This window comes from Brachyistius frenatus, unplaced genomic scaffold, assembly GCF_029030835.1.
Source record: "Brachyistius frenatus isolate BFR_SWC_R1_liver_20210118 unplaced genomic scaffold, ASM2903083v1 Contig_75, whole genome shotgun sequence".
Classification (NCBI taxonomy): Eukaryota; Metazoa; Chordata; class Actinopteri; family Embiotocidae; genus Brachyistius; species Brachyistius frenatus.
In genome coordinates, this window is record NW_027210674.1 from 646599 (window position 1) to 665262 (window position 18664).

Here is an 18664-nt window from a genome sequence, read left to right on the forward strand (position 1 = left end):
TAAAAGAGTGTGGACCACAGACTGGATATAAAAGAGTTCGTAGCTTCAGGTCTCAAAAAAGGTTCCGATGCAGAAGTGTCTTCAGCTGCAATCCCAGCGAGTGCCACTAGAGGTCAGCTCCAAAAAGCCTCCGGCTCCATAGACTCCCATTCAACTTCTCTCATCAAATCCAAAGTGAATAAAATGTGTCCATCAGTTATCTCGGTGTTGTTAGCTAAAGTCACTCCTTCTTATTAGTTTTCTGGAGGTCCATCTGAAAATAATCCCTCATTCATTAGAAAAGAAGATTCAAGAAGACCTGTTTTTGGGGGCGTGTCTGTTTGATTGACAGGCCTGTGGTGCAGTCAGGTTACAGCTATCGGTGGGCGGGACGTAGTATCATCAGGTTTCCAATCAGATCGGTCAGATCCACCGCTGGCTCCTCCCCCAGCTCGTCCAAATATGGTCACTTCCTGCTCCAAACCGCTCCGAACTGGCAAGATGGTGACGGACAGAATCTGAACTGGAGGATTCATAACGTTCACAAACCAACGGATAACGTAAAAAAAAAACGTAGATATGTATGCGTGAGTAAAACTGCATATCTGTACGAGCCATCTTAAATAGTAAAGGGATTTTTTTTTTTTCCAATTTGCAATCTACTCATTTTAATCCCAACTAACTGCAGCTGAAAAAAACATGATGTGATGTACGACACTGATCAGAGACTAAAAGAAACACGGTCCTTCTGCTGTTGACTCAGTTGGTACTGTGAGATACCGTTGCAAAGACAAGAGTCGTATTGTAGGACATTCTTACCTTTGTGAGTGCAGTGGCTGGACACACACACACACACTGTGGGTGGGTATACAGTACACACTGCCACCGCCTGATTACAGGCTGTGTTTGAACTTACCGTGTTTACTTACACGAGGGAAGTGTTGTAAATCTGCTCTCTAACGCTTGTTCATCTGTGGCCCACAAAGTCCACCTTTACCAGCTAGGTTCCAGCGTCCGTGGTGGCTCTGTACCCACAGCCTGTCTGTGTTTCAGGATGAGCAGCTTCCAGAGAGGAAAACACTCAAGTTTACTGCTCATTTCTAGAGAAGAATGAGGCGTCAGCTGTTTTTGGAAGATGAGGAAACACTATTCTCACACTACTCCTCACCTCCTCACAGCTCTCGGTCTATAAACTCCCTCCCCTCACTGATTTGTGAGTGCCTGTCACTTTTGCCACTTTATTGTTAGTCTGTGATTGATTCCCTCCCGGGGCTCATATGGGATCGTATAACATGTGGATGTTGCCTGTGGTTGCTTGCTGGCTCAGTGATAGTAGGTTACTGTGCCGAGCCGAGCGTGCCCGGGCAGGCTAGGAAAGAAAAAAAACACCTCCATTTGGAAATTCGTAACACTGGCTGTCACTCAGGAATGATGGCAGTCTGGGAATTCCTTCCTGATGCGTCTTTGTCTTTTCCCATCGGATTTAACCACCTCGAGGCTGCGTGCTTGTTTCGAGCCGTGGCGGTGATTGTAGGTTACCATGTCGAGGCAATTCTTACTTCCTCGGAAATGTCACCCTCAATTTGCCGTTGTTGACCTCGTCTCTTGACTCCAGGCAAGGATTTGCTCGCAACAGCTGGTGAAGCAGTTGAGCCAGAGAAGTTACAGCGTACCAAACGCAATCTAGCTTTGACTCTAACATGTTTAATGTTCTGTCTCTAACCTCAAACCTTCAGAGTACTGAAATCCAGTAAATAAATAGACACGTCATCCCGAGAATGAAGAGTCCTGTAAAGCTTTACTTTTTGATCAAAAGCAGAGGAAATTCAACTTTTTTACATAAAAAAAAAAAACACGATTAGCTGAGTTACTGTGCAGCTTTTACTTCATCATCATCATCATCATCATCAGCCTTTTGAAAGCTATTAATTCAATACAATGTCACGAAACTGACGGCAAGAATGAATCACTTACTGATGCATTATCACAGCAGGAGCCGAACCAGATGCCCCTGAGTGCTACTTTTTAATCCTGCTGTTTATAAATATAGCTTTTATTCAGGTGATGGTCACTTAGAGTTGTAGTTCTTGATTAACCGTTGGCTGTACGGAGGGCAGTCTTGGTCTAGTGACTACTATTACTGACAATATTACACAGTCCCTCCAGGAAATCGCGATCTTGTGATCGTAATAATTAACAACAATTCCAGCAAACTCTTGCAAATTGTTGGAGCATGCAATTTTTTTTATTTGCACGACCTTTCTGCAAAACAAAAAGTCATCAACTGAATCTGTGCTGAAAGTATTGACGACATAAAGGAGGTCTTTTCAAACAAAACTCACTTTATTAACAAAAATAACTCTGAAATCAGAAAGGTTTTTCTCCTGTTTCATCACCAAATAAAACCTAATAAAACGAGCAGAAAAACAGGAAGTGACGGGGTTTGTGGGAAATGTGTTCTTCACATTAAACTGATGTGATTAAATGTTTGTGATCAAAGGAAGTGAGTCCATATTACTGGATGTTAAATGAGTTTTGTCCACACGTCCAGTTGTCAGAGACGTCTCTTTGTTGGTTTCATCCAGCAGGTCTATGTGTTGAATGAACATGAATTAAACAGCATCTAAAGCTCTTATTTTGACAGCTGATGTCGTCCTTGTTTCTATATTCCAGTCACAGACGCTCTGTTCTGGAAACATACGCAGCTTCTAGGACCTTTTAGGACCTTTTAGGAGCTTTAAGCTTCATGGTTCTAAGTTCAATAAATAAAATAAAAAAGTTTAGAGCTAAAATATTTCTGTGATGTGCAGCAGGATTATTATCACAGGAAGTGATTTATTGTTTATTCCTTTATCAGGCAGTGCTTTAAAAAATATTTTTTTTCGAGAGTAATTACAATTTTATTGATTTTAATACGAGTATAGATTATTGCGATGCACTTTCTCTCCTCCAGTGGAGGGTCTGCGGGAGGAGGAGATGATCCGCAGCGGCAGCCGGGAGCAGAGGAAGAAGATGTTGCCCGGCGGGTCGGGGTCGGGAGACCTGGACGATGTAACAGAGGCTCTGCAGGGTCTGCCAACGGTTCTGTATCCAGAGCCCACGACCACCACCGCTGCTGCAACGACCGCAGGTAGGCCCGGCTAGAGGATATCAATAATAACAACAACAACAACAACAACACACACACACACATGTTGGTGTTATTACAGTACAGTGTGATGACTTAGGTCAGGGGTGTCAAACATACGTCCCGCGGGCCGGATCTGGCCCGCCAGGGGGTCCAGCTCGGCCTGCCAGGGGGTCCAGCTCGGCCCGCCGGATGACTTTGCTAAGTGTGAAAATTACAGAAAGACATAAATTGCATTTCTATGAGAATATGGAGGTTTATGAGTACAAACGTTTTGTTATTTCTTTTTTTAATCGATCCAGTAATTGCTTCAAAAACAGCGTAAATGCGACGTCTGCTCCGGAGGGAGCAGCGCTCGCTGCTCGCTTTGTGACGCGTTTGACGTGAAACGCGTCACAAAGCGAGGGAATCTGCAGAGGAGAGCCGGGGCAGAGAAACAGTGGGCTGATGTCTGAGTTTTTGGTCTTTATGTTTCTAGTTTATTGTAGAAAGACCTTAAAATAGGGTTTATCATCCAAAAACCTTCACCAATGATTTAAACAAAGAGAAATATTGTCGCTATGTATGCGTTATTATGCTATGATTTTACTGGTCGGGCCCACTTGAGATCAAAGTGGGCAGTATGTGGCCCCTTAACTAAAGTGAGTTTGACACCCCTGACTTAGGTTGAAGCAACTCAAGAAGCAATTCACACCCAAACCCCATAAATGTCTTAAGAAAGATTTTAAAATGAACTTTTATATATTCGCTGCAAAATGTTTGCATGTTATGAACCTTTAAATCAGATCATTTCCACCGAGCGTGGAGAAGTAATGCTTTTTATCTGCCACCTCTGAAGTGATGCAGTCACTGTAAGCTTCAGTCGCCGTGGAGGTCCGTCGGTCTGACTCTTTAACACGTCCTCGCTGTGACTGTTGAAGAGAATTACTGCACTGCTGGAGGTTATTACAGCGCGGCTCAAGCACTTTAATTATATTCTGATATATTCTCCACGACTGCACAGAGCTGCACATTTTTAGCTATAAATATCCGCAATGCTTTACTTTTTGCCCGGAATCTGAATGGAGATGCTGTTTAAATGCTGCGGGGGGAAGGAGCTGCTCTTCCACCCAAATCTGGGTTGATGTCTGCTTAAATGTCTTCAGGATATTGGAAGTATTGCTGCTAGTCGAAGCAACATGTTGCACAGTCGCCATCAACCCCCTTTTTTTTTCTGTCATCGTCATGACAGTGTCACTGGCTGCCGGAGTGAATCGCCGTCATTGAAGTCCGTCTCACCAGCGTCGAGTCTATTTCTGACAGAAGCCGTTCGGAGACTGCGGAATGATGAACAGAGCAGGAAGTCGGTCAAGAAAATAAGATAAAATTGCAAAAGCACATCACTACATCACCGTCGACTCCTGCGGTCTTTCAATCTGGAAAATAAATGCCTTCTCCTTCTGCTACAGACACAGTATGTGATTGTGACGAACATCTTGCCGTCACCGTGGGTTCTTTCAGGGTGAACGAACAACAACCAGCCAAAGTACTGCTCAACGTGTTTATTCCAAACACAAACAATATCAATCACCGTGTGCTCTTCTGCCGACCATCTGAGCACGCGTCACACGTCCGGCTGCAGCCAGCCTGCTGCTCAGTCTCTCCAGGAGTGCGAACCCTCTTGTGTCCTGCCACTTGTTTTTTAAGGAGAAGAGAGGGACAATCAGGGATGTGATTCAGCTGGGGTGAATGAAGCCCCTTCCAGGGACCGTTCCCTGAACCACTCCCCCAATCAGTCCCTCCTGCAGCTGAGCCAAACCACGCCCTAGTACCACAGTGATTTAATTACACAATAAACAGGAGGATTCATGTTTTAATGACTAAAACACAGCAGCTGTATTAACTGTGTCTGCAGGCTGCAGCACAAAGTAGAAAATAACAACAATAAATACAAAACGGACAAAAAAGAAACTGTTTGACAACGTTCACCCGCGATAGAAGAACAGACATCAAGGAAACATGATCAAATGAGGAGGGAAGATAAAACAACAGCACGCTTCAGACATGCTGCCGGTGGAGATGAAGCCGTGCAGAGGACTGAAGAAAATAGGGACCCGTGTTCAGTGGAAGATGCAGGTAAACCTGAAATGCTCCCATAAAGTGGACAAAACGACGCTGGTGGATGTTTCACTGGGTCATTGGCACGAGGCTTTTTTTCCCCCCTAACAGCTATTTTTTTAGTGTTTCTCTGCGCTTCCCTCATAGCTCTTTTAAAATGAACCGAACGATACAGACATGACCTGAACCGCGACCAGAGAACCGAAGTGGTCCGATTTTCTCTCCACCCATACAACAGATTCACGTGCAACCACACTTTGTGTTCAGCAGCCCTCTGCAGCTTTGACTAATCCTGTTAAAAATCTACAACAGAACTCCCTGGTGCTCATTTTCATCTCTGCTCTGATCTTTCGTGGCCTTTCTTTGTCGTTATGATGCTACAACAGTGTGTGATACAGAAAACACACACCTAAAAACAGACACACACTTCACAGTATACTGTCCAGCAAGAGGGAAATTAAAGCAGGGACGTGCTGGGCGAGGCAGGTCGGGGTGAAGGCTTCTTAGAAATTGGTGATGCTTTATCTGTCAAGCAAAGTCAAACCACATCTCCTGTTTATCTTAAAATGAAAGTGTTTATATGTTTAACAGGAAAATATGTTTTTCTCTCACTTTGGCCTTTGATTCTGAGGCGGTCAGAGCGATCTGTCGTCAACAAGAAGATTTCCTGTCACTTATCTCACTGTAACCCCACCCATGCACCTCCCCTCCAGAGCCCCCGGCTGCAGAAACCCCCTCTCAACTCCCAGACGAGACCCCGGAGAAAAGCGGCAAAGAGAAGAGGAAGAGGAAGAAGGAAAAAGAGCGGGATCGTTCAAAGGTGGAGAACAAGGAGGAGCAGGGGACCTCACAGGGAAAACCGGCCGAGGAGAAACCCCGGAAGACGGCTTTCACCACTCAGCCCGTTACAGGTAACCTCTGCTCTGCAGTGTGCCACAAACAGGACACGATCTCCCATCCAAACTACTGCTTTTATTAACATCTGCTGCTTTAATGAACCAAAGCACAACGGTTTAGCTTCAGGGACGTCTGTCCTCCCTCATCTCGGACTGGTCTTGTGAGCTCAGGAACATGAGGCTTAGCAGCGGTAAGTGTTGGTTTGAATTGTGATGACAGTGTTTACACAAGGGAGGGACAGGTAGAGCGTAATGACAGGCCTTCCTGTTCGGCTACAGGCGCATGCCTACCACAAAATCCCTTGAACACACACACACACACACACACACACACACACACACACACACACACACACACACACACACACACACACACACACACACACACACACATTCACATGCATGGAGATTCACTCGTGTTCATGTGTGCACCACATAGTAGTTACACACCGACATTTTAACATTTACACCTCTTTTTGACTGCCTCGCGTCACAGAGACATCTGATTTAAGACCACGCATTCACTCGTACACACTGATGACATGAAAAAACATTGTAAAGTGGAACATAAAGAGCTGCTTCAATGCTCTTTGAACTCTGACCAGTTTGACGCTGTTTACTCTTTGTGTCTTTGTTTTTAAGGTATGTCTCCAAGGAAACCATTTGAGTGTGACAGCGATGCAGCGGCAGACATCATGTTGTTGGTGGACGGCTCGTGGAGCATCGGACGCACCAACTTCAGACGGGTCAGAGACTTCTTGGAGGGCCTGATGACGCCCTTCAACATCGGGCCGGATTACATTCAGATCGGTGAGGATCCGAGTATACGAGGAGTGCGGTGGAGAAACCTCCTGTATTACCTTCTGTAACCGGTATTCATGTAGCCACACAGTGGATTTTCACGTCATCAGTCATACTGCATTGCATGAGTTCCTGAGCCCATGCAGTGATTTCCACTCCAGAATAGTGTGTTTAAAATGCAGTGCTGCCTGATATAACAAATAACCAATATTGGTTTCCAGCCTTGTCCCTTGTGTTCAGAGATTTCTCCAGATTCTCTGAATCTTTTAATGATATTATCATCAGCCAAGTTGCTGCCATCAAATTCAAAATGAGCAGATCTTTTTTTTTTTTTTAAACGACACAATTTCTCAGTTTTAGTATTTTATATGTTGTCTTTGGTCTATTTTCAATAATGATTTTTCCTAATGGCCCGTCCCACATAATAAACTCTGATGAGGTGAAGTGTTTTTGTCCAGGTCTGACCCAGTACAGTGGAGACCCCCGCACAGAGTGGCAGCTTAACAACTTCACCACCAAAGACCAGCTGTTGGAGGCAGTGAGGAGCTTCAGATACAAGGGAGGAAACACATTCACAGGTAAACACGCATCCAGTGTGCAGCTTCAGATGCTGTATGATGCTGTATGTAACCACGCATCCCTCTCCCAGGTCAGGCACTGCTCCACGTCATGGAGGAGAACATGAGGCCGGAGGCGGGTTCCAGGTCAGACACACCATTTTTCCTGGTCTTGTTGACTGATGGAAAATCTCAGGATGACGCCATCGCCGCTGCAAACCGGCTGAAGAGTGCAGGCGTGGAAATCATCGCCGTAGGTGAGACTGAGGAACTAGAGGTTCAAGGTTGGAGTCAGATCTTATTGTTGGTATGCAAACCACTTCCTGTGAAGCTCTCTTCATTGTGTGCTCAGAAGCATTTTGTCATTAATAGTTTAACTGTCAAGCAGGTTGAATGTTTTACTACTTTTGACCGACTTTGTGTCATTCAGGTGTGAAGAATGCCGACGAAGCCGAGTTGAGACAAGTGGCGTCGGAGCCGGTGGATCTGAACGTGTACAATGTCAATGACTTCCCTCTGCTCAGCAAGCTGGTGGCCCGACTGGTCCACATCCTGTGTGGGAGGATCAAGGATCGGGGCATCACAAAACGTGACCCGTCTTGTCTTTCTCGCTGTCTGTTGGTCCTTCTTTTCTTGCCAGTTTCAAATCATGGCTGTGTTGTTAAGGTCTAATTGTCTGTGTTGCTGCGTCCCCAGGGATGGAGCCCGGGCCCACAGCTGACCCGGCCCTGTCCTACCCCAGTCCGACTGATCTCCGGTTTTCTGAACTCGGTTCCAGAGAGGTGAAGCTTCACTGGACCAATCCTGCCGTGCCGGTCCAACAGTACAGAGTGGTTTACCACAGCGCAGAGGGTCAGAGTCCACAGGAGGTCAGACACACGGCCTCTTTTAGCATTTGTTTCAGGTTCTCAACACGTGTTCTCGTAGTTTATTACAACACCGGGATGAGACATGAGCCCGAATTCAACGAGAATTGATACCCAGAGGTCGTACGCCTCCGCTAACCACTCAAGTTGTGGTTTACAGGTATATCTGTCCTAATCCATATCGATATTGAACTCACAGTGGCCTTGACCTCTGACCTCCAAAATCGAAACAGTTCATTGCTGATCCGTAGTGAACATTTGCGAGAAATTTGAAGAAATTCCTGAAAAATTGCGTTCACAGACATGGGTTAATGTGAGGTGACAGTGACCTTGACGTTTGACCTTTAGCCATTAGAATTAGAAAACAGGACGGACAGATGAGGAGAGCGTGAAGTCATAGTCTCTTTGAACTTTGACCTTTGACCTTCAAACTCTCATTAGTGTCATCCTAGAGGTCAAAGTAAACGATTGTGACACATTTATTAAAAAGAACTCCATCCAGGTGTTCCTGTGATATCATGTTGATGTGCTTGTGTCGAATTGAGTCACAGTGACTTTGAACTTCGGCACTGATATTTAATCTATTTGGGGTATTTTTCTGAAAACAACATGCCAAGCAACGTCCGTCTTGAATTCACCCGACAGCTTCACAACTCTCAGACCAGAGTTTTACAAACACGTGTTGAGTTTAAATATTAATTGTTGGCACCAATAATTTGATTTAATTAGCTGCTGATGTTTTTCCACTTTTCCATCAGTTTCCATCAGTCAGAGACCCGGCTTTTTATGCAAAAACTTGATCCTTTCTTTGTAATTATCAAACGGGAGAATATATTAGGAGTAATTACGTGTTTGCAGGATATTAGAGTTTGAACATACTGTACATGTGCTGCCGTTCTTGTCTGTCTGTGCGATGCTCGGTCTGCAGGCGGTGCTGCCCGGCTCAGAGTCCACGGTGCTGCTGGACGGCCTGTCCTCTCAGACGCTGTACCACGTGTCCATCTTCCCCGTGTATGAACACTCCGTCGGCCTCGCACTCAGAGGAACCGTCACCACACGTAAGAGCGACATCACCGCTGAGTAGTCAACATGCCGTCACCTGCGAGTGCTCATTTTAGTTCAAGGTTTTATTGTCATGCCAAACATCCGACATATTATATTTGATTACATATTAAAAACACACACGTTACGTGTGTCAACTGTGTTTGTTTGTCAATGTGTCACTTGTAACTCAGTCAATACTGTAATTAAACTTGAAATGATGCATTTCAGCACTTTTTACCCGTTTGGATGATATGCTGCTTTAAAAAAAAAAAAGTCTGCTGATATTCAGTCTTGTATATTTACTGCATGTAGAGTATTTTAACAGATGTTTTTTTGCAGTGATTCCTCAAATGTGCTTATCAAACACTTATGACCCTTGTGATAAACATGTTATGGAGGCAGGATATTTTCCAGCTTATTGTCCACACTAACATCAGTGCACTAAAACAATAAACTTCACTGGGATTTGGATGATTATAAATAATTATGAAAAAGCATCTTTTTTGCATTTTACTCTTTCAGCAAAAGTTTTCATATCGGCGCATGTTGATCAAAATATCCACTGATATGATAAACAATACAATCGTCCTGTTGGGTAAAAAGTGTATCACAAAGAAGGGCTTGTGGGTAAAATATGTAAATTAGTAAGAAGCTGTTTCACATAAGTCTACTTGCTACATTCTCTAACTTCTTTCATTCTCCTTTTGAGGGTGTTGACCTGAGCGTCCGTTTTACATTGTGAATTCAGCCTCTCAAATAAAAGGGCCGATAGTAAATCAGTCTCTGCAGGAGATTTTTGCGATCAAAAATACTGAATTTTGCAGCAGCTTTTCACAAAACGTTTGACCAAATTTGTAGTTGTATGAGATTTTTTTTTTTTTTGCCCTGACCCTTTCTTTCCCAAGCTTTTTCACTTTTGGATTTTTATTTTTCAACTTTTACGAAGTTTTACCTTTGTTTTATTCCAAGTATTAATATTTTAAGGTGGAGGGAGTTTTTTTTAAATTTTCTTTTCTTTTCATTTTGTTAAATTATACAACTGTATATAAACCCTTTAGATACGGCTGTAAAAAATAGAGGAAAAAAAACAAGAAAACGGCTGGAAAATTTGTGAATATGATTGTATAAGTTGTCAAAAAATAGTGGGCTGCAGTCACTGTTCTTATCACTGCAGCAAACAGAGGACACAAGGAGTGTAACATACATCAACATTAACTGTCCCTACTTTACAGGCTTGTTTGTAAAACCATGTTTTCTATACTTGAAACCACTCCTTGTGTTTCTTTTCCCTCCTGATTCTGTCATCTCCTTTCCTTCCTCCCTCAGTGCCCCTGGCCATGCCTGCAGACCTGGAGGTGACTCCTTCCTCTTACAGCTCGCTGCGAGTGAGTTGGGATGCAGCGACCGGTGCAACACAGTACATGATCCTGTACTCGGCACTCAGCCACGGGGAGCCTGACGACGCCAAGGAGGTGAGAGCTGGGTCCATCTGTCCACCCCCTTCTTCTTTATCTAACTGTGAAGCAAGTATTCATCACACAGAGATGAATGAGACGGCACAATTTGAGCTTTCTAACAATGTCAGGGCCTCGTCTGTGTGACAAAGCGCTGCGGAGAAAATCAACTTTAAATTTACATCGAATTTATCCGTCGTTATGAAGCTCTGCGTCCATCTCAACACCCGATTCTCTCGATTGAATAATTCCCAAAGTCGTGATCACTTCACAACGTATCGCATATTTAACAAACAGTTAAAACATAAAGATTTCAAATGATGAAACTTTTTTTCCCCTTGATATAGAGGCTAATATAAAAACATCTGTAAGGATTATCAAATAATGAAATACTTGGATAGTCCAGACTGTCCTGAATAAAACAAGGGATGAGTGGTTCACACCTATAATGCAATGAAACCTACTCATGCTTATTTATGGAAGTTATAGCCTCCCTGTGTTTTCAGCACGTCACGGTGCTGCACACTCAAGCAGCCTCTGAACTTTTCAATCGACCTTTGTGTGTGTGTGTGTGTGTGTGTGTGTGTCTATTTTTAATAAATACATATAGTGCATCCGGAAAGTATTCACAGCGCTTCACTTTTTACACATTTTGTTATGTTACAGATTTATTCCAAAATGGATTAAATTCATTTTTTTCCTCAAAATTCTACACACAATATCCCATAATGACAAAGTGAAAATAGTTTGTTTAAAATTTTTGCAAATCTATTAAAAATAAAGAACGAAAATATAACATGTACATAAGTATTCACAGCCTTTGCTCAATACTTTGTTGAAGCACCTTTGGCAGAAATTACAGCCTCAAGTTTTTTTGAGTATGATGCTATAAGCTTGGCTCCTATTCTTGGGCAGTTTCTCCCATTCTTCTTTGCAGGACCTCTCAAGCTCCATCAGGTTGGATGGGGAGCGTTGGTGCTCAGACATCTTCAGATCTCTCCAGAGATGTTCAATCGGGTTCAAGTCTGGGCTCTGCCTGGGCCTCTCAAAGACATTCACAGAGTTGTCCCGAAGCCACTCCTTTGTTATCTTGGCTGTGTGCTTTGGGTCGTTGTCCTGTTGGAAGATGAACATTCGCCCCAGTCTGAGGTCCAGAGCGCTCTGGAGAAGGTTTTCATCAAGGATGTCTCTGTACATTGCTGCATTCATCTTTCCCTCCATCCTGACTAGTCTCCCAGTTCCTGCTGCTGAAAAACATCCCCACAGCATGATGCTGCCACCACCGTGCTTCACCGTAGAGATGGTGTTGGCCAGGTGATGAGCGGTGCCTGGTTTCCTCCAAACATGATGCTTGGCATTCAGGCCAAAGAGTTCAATCTTTGTTTCATCAGACCAGAGAATTTAGTTTCTCATGGTCTGACAGTCCTTCAGGTGACTTTTGGTAAACTCCAGGTGGGCTGTCATGAGCCTTTTACTGAGGAGTGTCTTCCGTCTGGTCACTCTACCATACAGGCCTGCTTGGTGGAGTGCTGCAGAGATGGTTGTCCTTCTGGAAGGTTCTCCTCTCTTCACAGAGCAACGTTGGAGCTCTGTCAGAGTGACCATCGGGTTCTTGGTCATCTCCCTGATGAAGGCCCTTCTCCCCCGATCGCTCAGTTTGGCCGGGCGGCCGACTCTAGGAAGAGTCCTGGTGGTTCCAAACTTCTTCTATTTACAGATGATGGAGGCCACTGTGCTCATTGGGACCTTCAATGCTGCAGAAATTTTTCTGTACCCTTCCCCAGATCTGTGCCTCGATACAATCCTGTCTCGGAGGTCTACAGACAATTCTTTGGACTTCATGTCTTGGTTTGTGCTCTGACATGCACTGTCAACTGTGGGACCTTATGTAGACGGTGTGTGTCTTTCCAAATCATGTCCAATCAACTGAATTTACCAGGTGGACTCCAATCAAGTTGTAGAAACATCTCAAGAATGATCAGTGGAAACAGGATGCACCTGAGCTCAGTTTTGAGTGTAATGGCAAAGGCTGTGAATACTTATGTACATGTGATTTTTGTTTTGTTTTTTATTTTTAATAGATTTGCAAAAATTTCAAATTTTTTTTTATTTCACCTTGTCATTATGGGGTATTGTGTGTAGAATTTTGAGTGAAAAAATGAATTTAATCCATTTTGGAATAAGGCTGTAACATAACAAAATGTGGAAAAAGTGAAGCACTGTGAATACTTTCTGGATGCACTGTAAAGAAATAGTACATTTCTGAACTTTATAACTGTCATCAATAACATTTTGGAAGGCTGTTTATTTCCATGATCACATCAACGAGCCTCCAACTCCACGTTTGCCGTTTGTTTGTGCGTCTGTGCAGGAGAAGTTCGGTGCGGAGCAGACGGTGGCGGAGCTGGCCGGTTTACTGCCGGCCACGGACTACTCCGTCACTCTGTACGCCCTCTATGATGAAGATCCCAGCGACCCCGTCACTGCTGTGGCCACCACATGTAAGATCTTCCTCAAACCTTCTCACAACTCCTTCATATTTCCTTCAAATTTGGACTCATCATCATTTCTCTTGACTTGTCCTTCATCTTATTTCACCGTGCCTCCCTACAGTCGATCTCCCACCACCGGTGAGCGTTCAGTTCCCGATGGTCACCCACAGTGTGCTGAGGGTGAGCTGGGTGCCCGGCGCCGTGGACGTCACCGGCCACAGGATCACTTACAGCACCAACCACGGCAGCGACGTCAAGCAGGTGACGTCCCGAACACACCGGCCTCAATAATAATTTATCATTTATTTCACTGACTCTTACAGTTATGTTTTATCCTTTTTCAAAGCATTTTCACAAAATGCTTTGGGTTGAAATATTTCAGACAATTTCAACCAAGAAAAGAGTTTTTTTAATCACAAAATAAAAGCCTTTTTGGTTTAAACTTCAAAATAAAGCTGTACAAAGATCCACTGAACATTTCAAATGGATGTGACATACCTTCTTATGAAGCGTGTCCAGTTTCAGATTGAACTTTTTATTCTTTAAAATGTTTATTATGAATAGTCAAATGGAGTATGACTCTTAAAAGCTGTATAAAGAGATGAAAATATTATTGAAACAATATCGTTGCTGTAAGTAGTGAATAGCTATTAGCCAGCAGGGAAAACATCCAGACCATGAAACTAAAGCAGCTAAATGGAATTTGCAATTATTGATTTTATTATTTCAACCTTTGCTTTTTCCATTGTGACGCATCAAAATGAGCCTATAAACTGAAAGCTTCTCTCCACTGCAGTTATCTGAGGCGAACTACTTTCTGATGATCATATTGATTTTGTAGAGACAAAAGTGCTCGTCCATGTTTTTAAACTGACGTTTGTACTGGTAGAATAATGTCACTAATGAAACCTCATGGAAACGCTGATTGTCTTTGACAGTTCGACAGTCATTCATCTTAAAAATCGTTGCAGGTGGAGGTAACCGGGCTGAACTTGGTGCTGGTGCAGAACCTGTCCTCTCTATCCAGATACCTGGTTTCAGTCCAGTCCCATTACCCACAAGGCCTTTCTGCAGCACTCACCAGTAACATCACCACACGTAAGACACACGCACACGCTAAGACTTCTTTACCTGCCTTTGATGCATCAGTGGAAGAGTTTGATTTGACAACGCCGTTCAATTAGACCTCATCAATAAACGTAAAAAGAGTGTATAAGTGTCTTTATTTCTGTCCTCACACGCGTACCTTGTTTCCCAGTGAAGGTGCCGTCTCCGTCGGACCTGAGAGTGACCAACTTCTCGGGCAGTGACATCACCGTGCGCTGGGAGGCTGCGGCGGATGATGTCGTCTCTTACCTCATCAAGTGGATCTCTCTGAGCGGAGGAGACCTGAGTCAGGTAGGGAAGGATTTGTTGGATAGTTTGAGTGCATGATGTGTAACAATGAATCGAGTTTGATTGATCCTTGTGTTTCAGCTGAGGGTGAGCGGTGACAGCGAAGGGGCGATCCTGGAGGGGGTGCAGGACGATAAGGAGTACCAGATCTCTCTGTCTGCTCTTTATGGAGATGGAGCTCAGAGTGAAGCTGTGGCCATACGATACAGCACCTGTGAGTCACACACACACTTAGAAATAAAATGCTCTCGGCACCATTGGAGTCATTTCTGTCCCGGTCCTGTCCGGGACACTGCAGTGTGCTGCTCATTGCAACCGTCCACATTTACTCCCGGCACTTGTCATTTTCTACAATAACCAGGAGTCAGAACAAGGATTGGGACGTTCCTAAATTTACAGACGTCACAGATCAGTATTTAAGAGGAAGAAGTGGAAACTGGAAAGTAGCTTTGATGGCAATGCAGAAGAAAGACGCACAAAATCTCACATTCTTTAGAGGTCTCATGGTTTTAAATGATGCCGTATTTAATGTACCATAAACATATTCCCTGGGGTTCCCTGCACAGTCATTTCCGACACGGCTCCTGTTGGTCGCGAGCTGTGTGCAGCAGCGTGACGTGCACAGAACCGCAGGAAGGTTTAACCATGAAAGATCAAAATCAGCAGCCGGTCCGGGAGCAGCCGCCATTTTATTACGCATCTGAAACTTGAGCAGAGAAAAAAAAAGTTTGTGACAAATTAACAGAAAGAAGCAGCAGGGAGACAAATCCGGTGAGTACAACTGGTGTGGAGAGACGATTGTTTTATTGTGGGTGAGAAACTTGTGATTTTAGATGCGCTGTGAGTGGTGGAGAACCCTGTTGCCATGGCGCCACAGTTTAGGTCATTTGCAGTGAATGTTTACCTTCGAAAGTCCCGGTGGAACTCGTGTTGACAGTCTGACTCTGGGGGACGAATTCACGGTGACACAAAGGAAACCCAGCTGGTGTCTCCTGACCTGACGCGCCTTCTTCGGTCTCTGACAGTGAAGCTCCGCCCCCTCTTGAAACGTGACGTCACTCCAAACACCTCGCCCGGCCCGTCGCTTCATCGCCGTAGACTTTCTGAAGCACTTTTAAGTTTCTCCGTTGCCGATATGCAGAGTTTGACCCAGAATTTGATGGTCGTTGAGAAACCAGCGCTCACAGAAACGTGCATAACTCAGGTGCTGATTTGCATCAAGCGATGAAATTTGTACCACTTCCTCTTTAGGGTTTTACCTCCTTTCTGCTCCGTGCACGTTACGGTGCTGCACATAGTTTGACCGCATCAGGAGCAGTCGCGGTACTTATTGATCCTCCCTCGTGTTGTATCCATATTCCTTTTGTTGCATTGTGTCTCGTTTTGTATAATTGTGTTTTTATTGTGTTCATGTTTTTTATTCGTCCTTGCTGGAAACATGATTACCTCTTGTGGGACAATAAAGATTTAACATAAAGGAAATATTCCCTGTATGTTTTGTGTTGTGCTGTTTTCAGTGGCAGGTGGAGGCCCGTCCAGTGTGACGGTTTCTGAAGAGACCGCGGTCGGCCTGGTGGTCAGCTGGGTTCCTCCTAACGCTCACGTCCTCCAGTACCGCGTGTCCTACACCGCACTGACCGGAGCTGAGACCCAGGACAGCACCGTGAGTGGGCCGCAGTCATCACCTCGTCAGCTTCCCCTCCATCCAGGTGGACGTGACTCTGAACGGTCCGTTTGTCGTCTCCAGGTGTTGGTGCCCGGTGGTGAGAGGCAGGTGGAGCTCGAGTCGTTACAGCCAGATACACGTTACAGCATCCTGGTCACCGCCGAGTACCGCAACAGAGAAGGAGGCAGCGGATCAGCTCAGGGCAAAACCAGTGAGTACTTCTCTGCATTTGCTTTGATGTAAACGTGCTTACCTGGCGTTTTCTGTTCACCTCCATTTAGATGTGCCTCTTTGCCTTTCCTGGCCCTGTGTTTGACCTGTGTGTCGCCTCTCCAGCCAGTCTGAGGGTGAGCAGCGTGAGCGTGGTCCGGTCCGACCACTCCAGCATCTGCGTGTCGTGGAGACCCGTGTCCGCCGTCGACGGGTATCGTATCATCGTCCAGTCCGTTGAAGGTAATCTGTGGTCACGCGTGTACAAACCGACAGTTTTCAGTTGAATCAGAAGCCGCGCTGATGTACCCGTCATCTCTGCACGTATGTGCGTCCTGTGTGTTTGTGCACAGACAAGCAAACCCAGCAGGAAGTTGTGGATGAGTCCAGCAGCAGTCATTGTTTCCTCCACCTGGAAGCGGAGACTCTGTATCGCATCAGCGTGCACTCCCTCCTGGGGTCAGCAGAGGGCGCCGCCGTGTCTATCCTCCATCCTACAGGTGTGATGTCATCTCAGTAACACACACTGTATGTTAGACAACAGAAGCTGATTTTGACCTGATTTTTATTAATTTCTTCATTAAATAAATAATTCACACATTTAGTCAGGGAAATAAATGTCTTCAAATCTTTCAATAACTGTAGCAGTAACAGTTTCTGAAGAAAAATGCAGACAGTTCATTATGTTTGAACAATAAAACTTTAAAATATTTTTTCTGGCGGTTAGTTTGTCCTGATTGTTTCTTCTACAGCCACAGCTCCAGCCAGGATTCCCATCCATCCCCGGCTCTACCCCATCCACAACGAAGGTGACTTTTCATTTGGCACACGTGTAGACAGAAATTACTATAATTTTTCTTATGATGTCGTTTTATCACAGGTTGAGCAGAAATGTTAAATACGGTAGGCAGTTTGATGGGCATGAGGGAGGATGCTTGACTTTTTACCTGACTGAGGTTTGTGCAGGTTACAATCTGTGGCCCCGACCACGACTCTGAAATATCATCAGCTGCTAAACAGTCCTGTGGATTCATAAACCACATCGTATTGAATGTCAAGAGAAATTTATCCGACTAAGACTCCAAAAAGAGATATTTCGTAAAAGATGGACTATACACGCATACACACAACTCCTCTCCCTGATCTGTAGTTTCCCTCTTTTTATTTTTTTGTCTTCTTTTGTTTGTTTGTTTTGAAGAAAACAACTCCCAACAGATCCATTTTGATATTTCTTTTTCCCCTAAATGGAAGCTGCTTGTTTTATAGATTCAACCCACATGAATGTGAATCAGGCAATCAGAATACTCTCTTAGTTTTGCAGTAAAATCCCAATGAAAGGGGAAAAATAAGTAATAATGTGTTTTTGTGTCCTTTTGCCCAGGCTACAGTTTTGTGAATCATACTTTGCCAATTGTTCAGATTTGTGTTAATGTTTCTGGAGCCCATAGAGACACTTGTGATATTATTTTGTCTAAATAAAAGAAAAATGCCTTTAACTCCTGGTTTGTCTGCCGTGACTTTAACGAGTCACCGCTGCCCTCTTGTGTTGCAGTCTGTCCTGAAGTCACCATCAGAAACAGCATCGTTAAAGGTGAGACGAGCAACACTTTACTTTAGGAGTTCATAAAAGAAGCTGCCCCTCGTGCCGTCTTCTTCCGTCATGCGTGTGCTATGTTCATCCGTCATGCGTGTGCTGTGTTCATCCGTCATGTGTGTGCTGTGTTCATCCGTCATGCGTGTGCTGTGTTCATCCGTCATGTGTGTGCTGTGTTCATCCGTCATGTGTGTGCTGTGTTCATCCGTCATGCGTGTGCTGTGTTCATCCGTCATGCGTGTGCTGTGTTCATCCGTCATGCGTGTGCTGTCTCAGGCTTTGACATGATGGAGGCGTTCGGTCTGACCCGGAGAGCTCACTCCTCGGTGGAGGGCGTAGCGGCCGAGCCGTTCGTCTTCAACACCGTCCCCACCTACACGCTGTACCGGGACGTCCAGCTGACACAGAGCACCAAGTGAGACTTTTACTAATGCTTAATGAGCCTCCTCTTCACCACTTGTATCTATACGTAAATACATTTTTGTA

At 44.6% G+C, this 18664-nt stretch overlaps 1 protein-coding gene across 3 annotated transcripts in view; it reads left to right on the top strand.

The window, feature by feature from the left end:
- LOC138626612 (collagen alpha-1(XX) chain) overlaps positions 1-18664 on the top strand; it is a 33753-nt gene that overhangs the window by 6882 nt on the left and 8207 nt on the right. For 2 of the 3 annotated variants that reach the window (XM_069708358.1, XM_069708359.1), the window contains exons 5-25: positions 2933-3109; positions 5917-6114; positions 6742-6909; positions 7359-7478; positions 7550-7714; positions 7888-8046; positions 8154-8326; positions 9252-9381; positions 10694-10839; positions 13193-13322; positions 13435-13574; positions 14285-14411; positions 14572-14711; positions 14790-14922; positions 16226-16371; positions 16456-16585; positions 16711-16827; positions 16938-17084; positions 17337-17393; positions 18137-18175; positions 18455-18593. In XM_069708358.1, coding sequence (XP_069564459.1) covers positions 2933-3109; positions 5917-6114; positions 6742-6909; positions 7359-7478; positions 7550-7714; positions 7888-8046; positions 8154-8326; positions 9252-9381; positions 10694-10839; positions 13193-13322; positions 13435-13574; positions 14285-14411; positions 14572-14711; positions 14790-14922; positions 16226-16371; positions 16456-16585; positions 16711-16827; positions 16938-17084; positions 17337-17393; positions 18137-18175; positions 18455-18593 — 2881 coding nt within the window. Of the gene's footprint in view, positions 1-2932; positions 3110-4389; positions 5222-5916; positions 6115-6741; positions 6910-7358; positions 7479-7549; positions 7715-7887; positions 8047-8153; positions 8327-9251; positions 9382-10693; positions 10840-13192; positions 13323-13434; positions 13575-14284; positions 14412-14571; positions 14712-14789; positions 14923-16225; positions 16372-16455; positions 16586-16710; positions 16828-16937; positions 17085-17336; positions 17394-18136; positions 18176-18454; positions 18594-18664 lie in introns of those variants that run through there. The other variant, XM_069708360.1, reaches the window with a different exon arrangement.